The sequence below is a fragment of the Sus scrofa genome, chromosome 14 (genome assembly GCF_000003025.6).
Source record: "Sus scrofa isolate TJ Tabasco breed Duroc chromosome 14, Sscrofa11.1, whole genome shotgun sequence".
Taxonomy (NCBI): Eukaryota; Metazoa; Chordata; class Mammalia; order Artiodactyla; family Suidae; genus Sus; species Sus scrofa.
Window position 1 is genome coordinate 34,744,403 of NC_010456.5, and position 14,006 is coordinate 34,758,408.

The 14,006-nt window shown below is 43.7% G+C and overlaps 1 protein-coding gene across 4 annotated transcripts in view; it reads left to right on the forward strand.

The window, feature by feature from the left end:
- The window catches only part of KSR2 (kinase suppressor of ras 2), a 414,659-nt gene that overhangs the window by 69,054 nt on the left and 331,599 nt on the right, over positions 1–14,006 (forward strand). For all 4 annotated transcript variants that reach the window (XM_005657319.3, XM_021073978.1, XM_021073979.1 and 1 more), the window contains exon 2: positions 12,254–12,394. In XM_005657319.3, the coding sequence (XP_005657376.2) occupies positions 12,254–12,394 (141 nt within the window). The remainder of the gene's footprint in view (positions 1–12,253; positions 12,395–14,006) is intronic.

Consider the following 14,006-nt stretch of genomic DNA (forward strand, 5'->3'; position numbering starts at 1 on the left):
GTGCTCCCAAGGAAAAAAAACAGGGTGTTGTGCTGGTGACAGTGGAGGATGGTTGGGAAAGGATGACACTCCGGAGGATAGGAAAGTGCCATTTATGTCTAACGCCAGAGGGGAAGAACTCTAAGCTGTGGGAAGACGTGGGCCATTCGGTTTCAGGGCTTTGAGCTCTCTGCTACCAGCTGCTTCCTGCTAAAGAGAAGACAGCAGTGATATGGGGTGCTTGCTGAAGGCACCCTGAGGGGAACAGACGGCTCTGGAGCCTGTCTCTTCCTCCTGTGATTTTTAAGCCTCAGTTTCCACCTGTGTAAAATGGGCATTGCTATGAGGTTTACAGGAGAGCTGATTTCCATAAGGTCAGGAAGATCCCCAATCTGTACTGCACCCCTTTCCAGCTTCCATGGACTCTATTTTAGTGCTTTTTTTTTTTTATAAGTACCTAAAGTGGTGAAGGTTTTGGACCCCAGCAAACCAAACCTGAGGGGCTTTGCCGGTAGATCTCTCTCATGGTTCATCTTGGTTTAGATTCTGAGTGGAAAGTCCCCCGTTTTTACCTTAGAGATTTCAGACATAATTATTTATAGCTCTGTCACGTGCCCTGACTTTAAACTTTTTTTTTGTTTATGCTGCTAAATTTACCATCAAGCTAATACTGAGTACAGTAATAAGGCTTGAAGATGCTCAGATCCAGGAGGGAGGGTCTGAAGAAATTTTCCATCTGCGATGGAAAGTGCCAGGCTGCCCTCTGGTGTGGAGATGGAGAACTACAGCCTGCTCTCCAAGTCCTGTGATCCTTCTGACCCCAGGCCCAGGAAACCTTTTGTACCAGAGTGCAGGCGCTGATGGTGGGCTCAGCTTGCGAGTGCTATTCCATGGGCCCTGTGTTTCTTCCCTTGAAGATGGAATTTCTTTGAACTTTTTGCAGTTCAGCTCTGCATGGGCTTGAATAGAGGGTGACCTAAAAATAAATTAGGACACATGGGAAGGGTGAGGTCATGGTGAGGCCCCTTTCTAAGTGTTTCTCAACTTTGACCTCTAGATGGTATGAACTTTCTCCGCTTCAGCAAAGTGTTATGGGGAAGAGGGCTGGCAACTGGGCATCCTATCCTGAGTTCGAATCCTGACTCTCCTGCTGCTTTAGTGATGTGAACCTGGGCATAATTCCAAAGCCTCTGAGCCTCAGTTTCCCCATCTGTGGAATTAGTTAGTAACAGCTCAGCATCCACTTCAGCATTGTCACAGTGCTCTGCAAGGCAGTATCTTTAGAATCATTTTGGAAAATAATTTATTTAATGATGTAGGTGGATTAAGACCAATCCCTGAAAATTCCCCAAGTGGAGCTGTGCCTCTCACACTTTGTGTGGGGAAGGATCAGTTTTTTCCTTGCCTGGTACTTTGTAGCCAGTACAAGCTAGGATAAAAAATATCTTAGAAAAATGAAAGAGACCCCAAACGAAATATAAGCCTCTCTTGGGAACTATCAGATTCCACGGAAAATTACCCTGTCAAATAGCCATGACAGTGTCTAAATGCTCTCAATTTCTGTACTTCACTGGGCTGGGCTGCAGGGCCTTCCAGGCAGGGAGGGTGTGTAATTGATTTTATATTGCCCAGCTCTTTGTATTTAGAAAGTACCTAAACACACACAAACACACACACACCACTTTTAAATGAAAGGATGAGAGGCCTTTCTTCTCTTTGGGTAAACGTAGAACTCCCATCTTTATCATCCTATGGTCTTGCAACATCTCTTGTACGAGGCTGTTCTGGTAATTTTGCATCCTTGATGCCTGTGCTGACCCTAGGTGCCCTTCTTCCCTCTACTCCTCTCCTTGGCCTTGTGGTGTACGTTTGTATAGCTAGCTTGTCTGCCCCACTGGGAGCTCCTTCAGGCCTGGACTGGTGCAGCCTGCTCCTTGGATTCTCCAGGCTCTGGGTGAGGACAGCTCCTCAGGAGGTGCTTGGTAGAGGCCTGCTGTGCAAATCAGCCCACAGCCCTTAAAGGCCCCTGCTGGCAGAGTGGGGGTGGGGGTGGGGCTGCTCCCAGGCTTCCAGAACTGGTTTTCTGCCCAAGGATCCGGATGCTTAAGCTTGTCTGAGAAACAAACTGCTTTCCTTACATAATTCAGACAGTTAGATGGATGTTTCTCATGCTTGCCTGATGCGCAGGATCATTGGGGTGCTTATGTTTCTATGACTTCCTGGGCCTTCTCCAGATTCCCTGAATCAGAATTTCTAGGGCATGGGTCTGGAAGTTTAATTTTGAACAAACACCTCCAGATGATTCTTATGGTCAGGAAATTAGAGGGAGAGGGAACTAACTTGTAAAATTATCTAGTGCCTTAGGAGAGTTACTTAAGCTCTATAGCTCTCAGTTTCCTCATCTGTAAAATAGGCTGATGTGCATGTATGTGTATAGTTATATTTATTTATTTTTATGTGTTATATACATTTAAAATTTATTTAATGAAATGGCTAACATCATGACCCACATCTTTTTGTTGACAAGTATCTGACTTTCATGACATTTGTGATTAATTGTTACATAGATAATTCAAGCTTATGGAAAAATTACAAGATGCACAGGCATAAAAATGAGCAAATCTTACCTATAATCTAGAGATGCAGCTGCTAGCTGCTAGGAACATTTTTTTTTTTTGTATGTGTGTGTGTGTGAACATGTGCATTTATATTCAGAAAATGGGATGATACTGTTCCTGTTGTGTTGTTCTATTTGGCAGTAGATCATAACATTCTTTGTGTGTCAATAACTGAATGTTTGTTAGACTTGGGTTCAAATCTTGACTCCTTCACTTAGTAGCTGGGTGACCTTGGGCACGTTATTTAACCTTCCTGTGCCTTGATTTTCTCTACGGTGGAATTGGGACCGTCACTGGACCTGTGTTGCATCGTCACTATGAGGATTGAAGAGATAATTCCAAAAAGGGCTTTATCACAGCATTTGGCTCAGGAGGCCCATGTGAGCTGGCAGCCGTGGTTATTTTACACAACAGTGCTGGAGACCTGGTGGAAAGAGCTGCTGATTCCCAGGGTCCCCCTTTGGGCAGGGCTACTCCATCTCTGCCTAGGGCTGCTCCATCTCAACTTAATGCTCTGGGAAGTTTTCTGGGTCTTCCCTTGCTCAGACTAGCAATATGTATGGGTGTATGTATTTGTCCACACCCATGGCTTATGGAAGTTCCTGGGCCAGGGATCGAACCCTTGCCACAGCACCAACCCAAGCTGCTGCAATGACAGTGCCAGATCCTTAACCTGCTGCGCCACAGGAGAACTCCCAGACTAGCCATATTCTTGTCCCAAAAGGTGATTTTTTTTCCTTTTTGATTCAAGAGGAAACCTTGGACTTGTGGCTGCCCTCCTGCCTCCCCCCTTCCCTACTCTGTCTGCTTTCTACACCCATCTCTCTCCCTCTTTCTTTTGTTCTTTCTTTCTTTCTCTCTTCCTTCCTTTCTTTTTTAAACTTTTACAGCCACACCTGCGACATATGGAAGTTCCCAGGCTGGGGTGAATCAGAGCTGCAGCTTCTGGTCTACACCATAGCCATGCAACACTGGATCCTTAAGCCACTGAGCAAGGCCAGGGATTGAACCTGCATCCTCATGGATACTTTGTCAGGTTCTTAACCTGCTGAGTCACAGTGGGAGCTCCTAGCTTCTTCTTTATATTGACTGAAAAAAAAATGCACAAGGTGAGAGTTATGAGTTAAGTTTTATTTGGGGCAAAATGAGGATTATAGCCCAGGAGGCAGTATTTCAGATATCTCTGAGAAACTGCTCCAAAGAGGTAGGGGAAAGTCAGGATATATGTGATTTTGGTGAAGGGGGAGGTACATGCAGTTAAGCAGACATTTTTTAGAAGGTCACTGCTACTCTTGTGAAAGTTACTGCTAGTCATGAGGAGCAGATGTCACCACAAAGGATGTTAATGCTTTTCTAGATATGAGGATGTGCAAGAATTGGGCTCATATAATCCTCTGAAAATATCTATCTGAAGACCTGTTCTGCCAGTTTTCCCAGAGCACAGGGTACCTCACTCCTGATCTCCACCCTGAACTCTTTTTTTTTTTGTTGTCGTTTTGTCTTTTTAGGGCCACACCTGTGATATATGGAAGTTCCCAGGAGGGGCTGAATCGGAGTTGCAGCTGCTGGCCTACACCACAGCCACAGCAATGCCAGATCTGAGCTGCATGTACGACCTACACCGCAGCTGTGGCAATGCCAGATCCTTTAACCCACTGAGTAACGCCAGAGACCCAACCCACATCCTCATGGATACTAGTTGGATTCTTAACCCACTGAGCCACGATGGGAATTCCTCCACCCTGAACTCTTTCAGGAGGTGTTGAAGGTCCGCAATTGCAGTGGCTCATGGTTTAATCCTTGTAGAGGCAGATGGCAAGTGCCAATATCCAGTGGGCATTTACAAGGAAAATATATGGATGTGTTTATTAAATAAGATAAAGTTATCCTTTGTCTAATATTGGGGCTTTGAAATCAGACTTGGGTTTGAATCCTAGCTCTCTACTTAAACTGTGTTAAGGTGAGCAAATGACTTAATTTCTCTGGGGCTCCTTTCTTCATCTGTAAAATGTAGACCTTAACAGCACCTCAATCCTGGGGAATGTGAGGATGTGGTGACATGATACATGTTAGAGCACATGGAAGTGCATAATAATGGTATTTTATTTTTCTTAGTACTATTATTTCATTTCCAAATCTGAAAAGGGCTCCTTAATTCTTTAAGATATCCTGTGTCTTCATGGCTAACCAATGCAAGAAAAGCAGTCATAAGTTTTATAATAGCATATGTACCAATCAAATGTCAAGAAGAATTCATAAAGATTTTCTGGAGAAGGTGACATCTGAGATGGGCTTGGGAGAGAAAGAGTTCCATGAGTTGATGGGGTGGTGTATCAGTTAGCTATGGGTTCCTCCTAATGCTGCATAACAAAAATCACAAAACCTCAGTTGCATGCAACATAAACTTTTTTGGCCCCCTGATAACTAGTGGCATTCTTGGCTGGGCTCACTCATAACCAACCCCAGGCAACAATTTGCTGTTGGCTGAGCTAGGATGGCTTTGGCTGGGATGTCTGTGAAAACTTGATTTTGCTTTGTGTGGTTTCTCATCCTTCAGCTGCCTAGCTGGCCAGCCTGGGCACATTCTCATGGAGATCCATGAGAGCAAGTAGAAACACACAAAGCCTCTTTCTGTTGGCCAAGGCAAGTCACATTCATGGAAGGTGCTGGCATAGACTCTGGCTCTTTAATGAATTAACTGCAAGTCATATCACAAAGGGTATGGAGGCAGGAGGGGTAAAGGATTCAGGTTATCTTTATAATCTTTCACAGGTGGGTTTGGAAGGGATTTCTATGTTGGAGGAGCCTGAGTGAATGAATAGAGAGGTGACATTGAGGTGATGTGTGAGGGAATTGCATGGAAATGAAAGAGGCAAAGAAAGAGAAATGGAGTGGAGTTGGTAGTCTGAGGAGTCTGAACATTATTCTATCAAATAGTGTTGCCCAAACTCAGCACTCTTTTTGCCATGTCTGTGCATTTTGCCATCAACCAAACGCAATTTTCTAGGAAAATCTATGTGTTAAAAAAACAAAACTGTGTACAACAAAACTGTATTGTAATGGAAAGCCAGTATCACTTGCCATCAACTAAAGGCAACCGAGAACAGAAATACAGTGAAAATGTGTCATTAAATTACTAAACATTGTTACCTGCCCCAGGCTGTCTAGGTCCTGTTCTCTGTCATAGAGATTAGCTGGTGTTGGGTGTTGAGACACAGTATCCTTGAACTGAGACTGTCTCCTTGATATACAATCAGATGACTGATGGGAGATGAGGACAGGAAAGAATGTTTAGTGTTGTTTAGTGCCATGCCTGGGTACCACTCCAAGTTATGAGTGGCACCCATGCTGGGGAAATGCTGATTTTCAAGCATTGGTGTTTAAGCAGTGACATGGTTCCATCACTCCTGCTATTAGTGTCTGGTCTCAGTCTAGTTTTTCAGTCTTCTGTGATGATGACACACGATGTTACTGGTTTCCAGTTGATGCTGATGCCTTCATTTTTTTCACAGGTTGATAGAGCATTGTTATTTATTTAAAGAGAACAGATCCTTATTGCTTTTGTCATATTTGAAACTCAATAAGGCATAAATAGGTATTGAATAATAAACAGGGAAATATTACTTATTCATAAGAAAATGCTGAGAAAGACCAGTCCGCAAAAAGCCCAAAGTTATAGGTATTGTTGATGAGGAAAACATGTATTCCTTTCAAGCAATTTCTGTAAGTTGAGCGGATTCAGATTCTATTAATTTCCAGATAAGGATTTCATTAGTTAACTAAGGAGACCTAATTTTTAAAATCCAACTTTTATTTATTTATTTATGTCTGTCTGTCTGTCTTTTTTTGCCTTTTCTAGGCCGCTCCCATGGCATATGGGGGTTCCCAGGCTAGGGGTCCAATCGGAGCTGTAGCTGCCCTTCTATGCCAGAGCCACAGCAATGCGGGATCCAAGCTGCGTCTGCAACCTACACCATAGCTCATGGCAATGCTGGATTCTTAACCCACTGAGCAAGGCCAGGATGGAACCCACAACCTCATGGTTCCTAGTCGGATTCATAACCACTGAGCCACAGCGGGAATTCCCCAAATCCAACTTTTAGTACTTTTAGGTACACTTTGTATTTTTCGTGCATTCCCTTGCAGTATAACTTTAATCTCTAAACTTTGGTGAAATGTCTCCATCATGTCTTAAACCTTATAAAAATGTCCAGGAGTTTCCTCAGGGCTCAGCAGTTTAGAGATTCAGCATTGTCACTGATGGGGCTCTGATTACAGCTGTGGCACGTGTTCAATCCCTGGCCTGGGAACTTCCACATGTCATGGGTGCTGCCAAAAACAAAACAAAAGAAGAACCCCAAAATGTCCAAATGTCACAGAATATTGAAAACCAGACTAAGACCAGACATGGAATGCCAGGAGCCATATATTTGACCCTTAAAGAATATTTATTTTGGAGTTCCTGTCGTGGCACAATGGTTAGCGAACCCGACTAGTATCCATGAGGACGTGGGTTCAATCCCTGGCCTCGCTCAGTGGATTAAGAATCCAGCATTGCTGTGAGCTGTGGTGTAGGTCGCAGACGTGGCTCTGATCCTGCCTTGCTGTGGCTGTGGCGCAGGCCAGCGGCTACAGCTTGTATTGGACTCCTAGCTTGGGAACCTCCATATGCTGTGGGTGCGGCCCTAAAAAGACAAAAAAGACAAAAAAAAAAAAGAATATTTATTTTATTTTATTTATTTATTTTTTGGCCGCACCCATGGCATATGGAAGTTCCTGGGCCAGGGATCAAATCCCTACCACAGCTGTGGTAATGCTGGATCCTTAACCTGCTGCACCGCAAGGGAACTTCCTATTGTTTGTTTTAAAGTGGATTAATATTGATTTATTAGAAATACTTTTTCTGATGCTGGTAATCAGTATATTTGGGGCATCCCCCACCCCAAGCTCACCATGAAAAATGCTTGTGAATTCATGTAACACGCAGTTGCTATGATATTAGGAGTGATTCTTTCCACTTTGCAGGACTGATCTCTTTTTACTGTTATCACCAGCCTAAGAAACAGTACAGTTGAATCCTCATTTTCCAGCAGATAAAACTGAGGGTTAGAGCAGTTTTGAGATTCCCTTGAGGTTGCTCAGCTACTGAGGGGTGCGGGGGGTCACTGGAGCCCAGGTCAGGCTGATTCTGGTGCTGAAGATTCCAGCCCCTCCCTGATACTGCCTCTTATTCCAACACTTTGGCACTGGGGGACAAAAGTAAGATAGAGTGATGCAACTGAGTTCTCTTCTCTTGTCTGATGTGGTGCTTTTCTATTCTGTTGATGGCTAATTAGTCCTCGACTTAAATCAGTGCACACAGAGAAGCCTTCCAGACATACATGACTGCTAGTAAAAAGTGGCATTGTCTGAGAGATTTCCCCCCCCCTTTTTTTTTCTTTTTCTTTTTTGTCTTCCCCGAGGCATATGGAGTTCCCGGGCCAGGGATCAGATCTGAGCCACAGTTGCCATCTAAGCCGCAGCTGTGGCAATGCCAGATCCTTAAACCCTCTGTGCTGGGCTGGGGATCAAACCTGTGACCCAGTGCTCCCAAGACGCCACTGATCCCCTTGTACAGCAGTGGGGACTCCCATTTTTGCTTTTAATTACATGGTATTTTCCCCCCAATGTGGTGAGGAAAGGTATAATCCTGAGAAGATGTCTCGTTCTAAAATTTACTAGATGTCAGGAGCAATAACTGTTGGATACACGTTTCATATCTCAGTCTTCTGAAATATGGCTTTGGTTCTCTGGACTGAAAATAAAAGAAAGAAGGTGAACTTTTGGTTAATCATATGCTTTACTGGATTCCCAGAGTGTAGCACAGTGCCTGGCCCTTAGGAATATTTTTTGAGTGAATGGGTAAATTATGTGTATGCCAAGTGTGGATACCTAAATGAGTCAAATTTTAAAAATTCTTCTAAATATGAAAAAAGCAAAGCAACACATGCTTATTATAAAAAATACATCCAGAGTTCCCAGATGACTCAGCAGGTTAAGGATCTCACCTGTCACTGCTATGGCTTGGGTTGCTGCTGTGCGCAGGTTCAATCTCTGGCCCAGGAATTTTCAAATTCTGTGGGCATGCAAAAATAAAATAAAGCCAGTGAAAGAACTAGCATTAAAAAAAAATAAAGATAAAACGTTATACATGTATGGTAAAAAGTGACTGTCTCTTCTCTCCATTTTTACTATTATAGTTCATTGTATTTTGCTAGTTCCTATGTTTACAAACATATTAACATACACATAGTTTTTATTTATTTATTTTTATTTTTTTGTCTTTTGTCTTTTCAGGGCCATACCTACAGCATATGGAGGTTCCCAGGCTAGGAGTCTAATCGGAGCTGTAGCTGCTGGCCTACACCAGAGCCACAGCAATGCAGGATCCTTAACCCACAGAGTGAGGCCAGGGATTGAACCCGCAACCTCATGTTTCCTAGTCGGATTTGTTTCCACTGCGCCATTACAGAAACTCCTACACACATTTAGTTTTTAAAACTACAAGGCAATCATATTATACAGTGTCTTTGAAGTTTACTTTTTCATCATTTTGCCAAAGATGAAAATCTTGGAGATTTCCCCAGATCATTATGTATCAATCAATCTACCTTATTTTTGCAGGTGTAAAGAGTATTCCATTCTATGGATGTACTGTAACTCATTGATACTTAGCTTTTTCTGTTAATTTACCTTCAGAAGATTGTTTCAGTTTTTTTTTTTAAAATCACAAACTTAGCTGCAATAACCAGCCACCTTTTTACTCCACATACATACATGTATAATTTCTGTAGGGTGGATTCCTAGAAATGAGATTCCTGAATCAAAATGCATATATATCAAAATGTTGATATTTGCAGGAGTTCCATAAGGTTTGATCCCTGGCCCCGGAACTTTGACATGCCGAGGGCACGGCCCCCTGCCCAGATGTTGATGCTGCCAAATCAGATTGCCTTCCGGTAGCCACCTCAGTGGCTTCTCACATTCTCACTGACACTGGAAAGTATCAGTGTTAAAAATTTTTTTTTTTGCCAAATGGATAAGCAATGAGGTCCTACTGTACAGCACAGGGAACTATATCCAATCTCTTGGAATAGAACATGATGGAAGATAATACGAGAAAAAGAATATTACATACATTCATATATATATGTGACTGGATCACTATGCTATACAGCAGAAATTGACACAACACTGTAAATCAACTATACTTTAATAAAAATAAAAAAAATATTGCCAAGCCTATCCAAACATTTTTTTCCCATTGTTAAGTAGGTAATACATGTACATTGTATTTTCTAATATTGCTAGAAAGGAGCAAACAGGAAATAATTAGATCACTCATAATCTTATTACAAACATTTTGTTCTATACCTTCCTGAGGCTTTTTGTATGCATCTGCACACATAGAGTTTTATCAATCCTTTTTTTTTGCGGGGGGGGGGGGTCTTTTTAGGGTCGTCACACTCACAGCATATGGAGGTTCCCAGGCTAGGGGTCCAATACGAGCTGTAGCCACAGCCACAGCAAAGCGGAATCCGAGCCACGTCACATCTGCGACCTATACCACAGCTCACAGCAATGCCGGATCCTTAACCCACTGAGTGAGGCCAGGGTTGGACCCTTGTCCTCATGGATACTAGCCTGGTTCATTACTGCTGAGCCACCACGGGTATTCTCTATAAATCTTGTATCCATTATTTATATGTTGCAGATATACATATTTTATGCATTGTTTTAATGGCATGTCATTACATGAATACATTGTAATTTAGATTAGCCCCTATTGCTGAACAGTTGGATTGTTTCCAGTCTTTCATGGCTCTTCTGCACTTGGAGCAAAACTTCATGAATATCCTTAATGATTTCTTTAGGATGAGACCCTGGAGCAGGATTGTCCATTAGAAATATAATGAGAGTGACAGATGTGAGCCAAATGTATAATTTGAAAAGCCGAAATATTCTTTTCAGAAAGGAGGGGTGGAAATGGAGACCAGCTAAAGAGAAACAACCGACGCCCACTCTGTCATCCCCTGCTCTGAATTATGTGATCGTGCAATTCCAAGACTGTCTTCTGGCTAAATATTGGTTGACAGGTGCTTTGAAATGGCAAAGGCATTTACACAACTAAGGATTTTTAAATTTTTGTTTCATTTAATTATCTGTATGAAATAGATTTTAAATGACAAAGATGATCCTATGCTTTGGATAACTGTTGAAAACAAAGCAAAAATATATAAAGAAATACAAACATATTTTCTCATCCCATTGATAGAACCTCGCCATCCCAAGTTAGCAGGCTGGGCTGTGTCTTCTGCACCTCTCTCTGTTCATGCACCCTTATTGCCTTTCTTTTGTTGATGGTGTTAGTTTTTACATAATAGGCGATAAAACACTGTCCTTTCTTGGAGTTCCCATTGTGGCTCAGTGGGTTAAGAACCTGAATGGTATCCATGAGGATGCGGGTTGGATCCCTGACCTCTCTCAGTGGGTTAAGGATCTGGTGTTGCCGTGAGCTGTTGCGTAGGTCACAGTTGTGTCTCAGATCTGGCATTGCTGTGGCTGTGGCGTAGGCCGGCAGCTGTAGCTTGGATTCAACCCCTAGCCTAGGAACTTCCATATGCCGCAGGTGCAGCATAAAAAGAAAGAAAGAAAGGAAAAAAACCTTTCATTTCTCATGTCATGGCATCCCTCTAGAAACATGGGTTCAGGTCCATCTCCTTTGAAAAGTGTTTATTAATTTCTGAATACTTGTGTGTGACTTAAGATTCAAAGAGTATCCTGCTGTGTAGCACTGGGAACTATGTCTAGTCACTTATGATGGAGCATGATAATGGGAGAAAATAGAATGTGTACATGTACTGGGTCACCATGCTGTACAGCAGAAAAAAAATTGTATTGGGGAAATAACAATAATAATAAAAAAAAGATTCAAAGAGTACACCTCGGTTCCCCACGCTCCCCCTTCCTGTCCCTGGAAGACTGGGGATCCTTCCAGACAGTGCCTGCATTGTCAAAGATAAATACATGTAAAAATTTCCCACACGAAGGAGAGCGTATTTGTTTTTATTTATCAGAGTGTTTGTTTTCATTTAGAAACCGTTCTGTCATAGGACAAAGCACACTTCCTCATTTTATCTTGCGGCTTCGCAGAGCTCCCTTGTGGGTAGGTGTCATTTATGAGGAGTCTCCTACTGATGGTGCCTCAGGGTGTTCGCAGTCTTTTGCCTCTGCAAACACAGCTATAGGAAACATCCTTGGACACAGTCCCTGGGTACAGGACAGGGTGTCTATGAGATGAGTTCCTAGAAGTGCAACTGTTAAGGTCAAAGGATTTATGCAGCAGAGACTTGGATGTATAGGGCTCAAACCCTGACTCCACACAGAGGGTACAATGCACACCTCCTTACCCAGCAAAAGATTGGAAGCTGCCTGTTTGCTCCTCTTTGCCAGCACAGTTGGCACAGAAATTGGGTCTCACTGCAGTTGGACTGGTCTCTAAGATACGGAGTTGGATGGTGTTGGGGCGGGGAGGGGACAGTGAGGAGATCCTTGCCTCTCCTCCCAGTGGTGGCCATGGCTCTGAGATGCGTCCTCTGTTCTCTGTGTCTCCGCAGAGCAAGCTGGTGAAATACTTCAGCCGGCAGCTGTCCTGCAAAAAGAAGGTGGCCCTGCAGGAACGCAACGCCGAGCTGGATGGCTTCCCCCAGCTCCGGCACTGGTTCCGGATCGTCGACGTGCGGAAGGAAGTCCTGGAGGTGACCAGAGGCGACCCCTGCTCCCTGCCCCCTGCCCCTTCCTGGCCGGAAGCAGCCCTCTGGCAGTGGGGTTTTGGCTGTGTCTGGCACAGAGGTGGACTTTAAAATGTCTTGGATGAAGGCACCGAGCATCTCTGATGCTGCCGGAATGGGGCCATTGAGGGTGTGGTTCTAGAGTCAGGGAGACCCTCCTTCAGCGCTGCCACTTAAGAACTCAGTCACTTGGGCCAGATCATTTTACTTCTTAGTCCAGTGCTGTCCAGCAGGATGTTACACTGTGGTGGAAATAGTTTATATCTGTGCTGCCTGATCCCGAAGCCACCAGCTACATGTTGCTCCTGAGCCCTTGAATTGTGGTCAGTGCCTGTGACCGAGGAACTGAATTTTTAATTGTATTTAATGTTAATTCCATTGGCCAGTGGCTACTATATTGGGCAGCCCAGTCTTAGGACGTTTGTTTTCTCTTCTCTTAAATGGGGTAACGATCATCTTTTTTTTAAGTAGCTGGCATGAGGAAACAAGATGATCTGTATAAAACGTGCAGCCCATAGTCTGGAATCTAATAGTACCCCCGAAAATGTCAACTTATTATTATTATTGTTGTGGCTGTTGTTGAAAACTTTGGAAGCAATACATTTTCCAGTGACAAAAGACACCAGAACACCTGTTGTCTTGCATCCACCCTCTGGGAATGGACCCCGTCCTTACGTTCTCAAGGATGCTGGGATTTCCTTACCTTCTGGGATCTTTGGTCCCCACTGTTTTCAGTGACTGAGTATAACCTTTCCTAATTAAATCAGCTCACATTCCTTGAATCTTCCATGCCAGGCATTGTACTGAGGGCTTTACATGCAGGATCTCAATTCTTGAGACTGTTCAGACCCTCACAAGGACATTTTGAGGTAGGTATGACTACTGCTTCGTTGTACAGAGCAGGAAACCGAGGCGGGAGATGGAGTGGCTCGCACTGCTAGTGAGCAAGCAGGGCCAATGGGGAAAACCCAGCTCTGATTGCTCCGGGGAGCGAGGTGGGAAGCTTGGTGCTCCCTCCTTGTTTTCTTGTTGTGAGGGTCTCCCAGAGGTTGAGAGAGGAGGTGGGAGGAGGGGTTGGGGACCAGGACCAAGTACCATTTCTCAAGGTGCTCCCTGCTTCCTTCTTGAAGAGGCCTGGAAGATCCTCTTCTATCTTTTGTCCTTTTAAAACTTTGTCCCAGATGTGATCTTGCCTAAACCCACCGCATCTAAGAGTCGTGAGCTAGAGAGGCAGGACCCATCCTCCACCATGTCCTCCCAGCCACCCCAACCCCATCCCGCACATGCGCACCAGATGGTGTATACTGCTTTATTAATTTCATCCTCAAGAAGGCTGTTTCGTGTCAATCCCTTTAAAATGAAAGGCCCTGTATAAGCACAGATAGTACATTTTATTTGCCTGGTTCCATACACTCTTCAGAGGCTTTTGGGACCATTTATTTGTCAAGCGAGGCGAAGAAGACCGAGAGAAATCTGTAGGGGTTGAAAAGTGGTGGCCCTCCGCTGTACCTTGTATCTGATGCACAGACGTTTTTTTTGTTTGTCCTCAAAATTATTTTTAAGCCAATTTTTAAAAGTT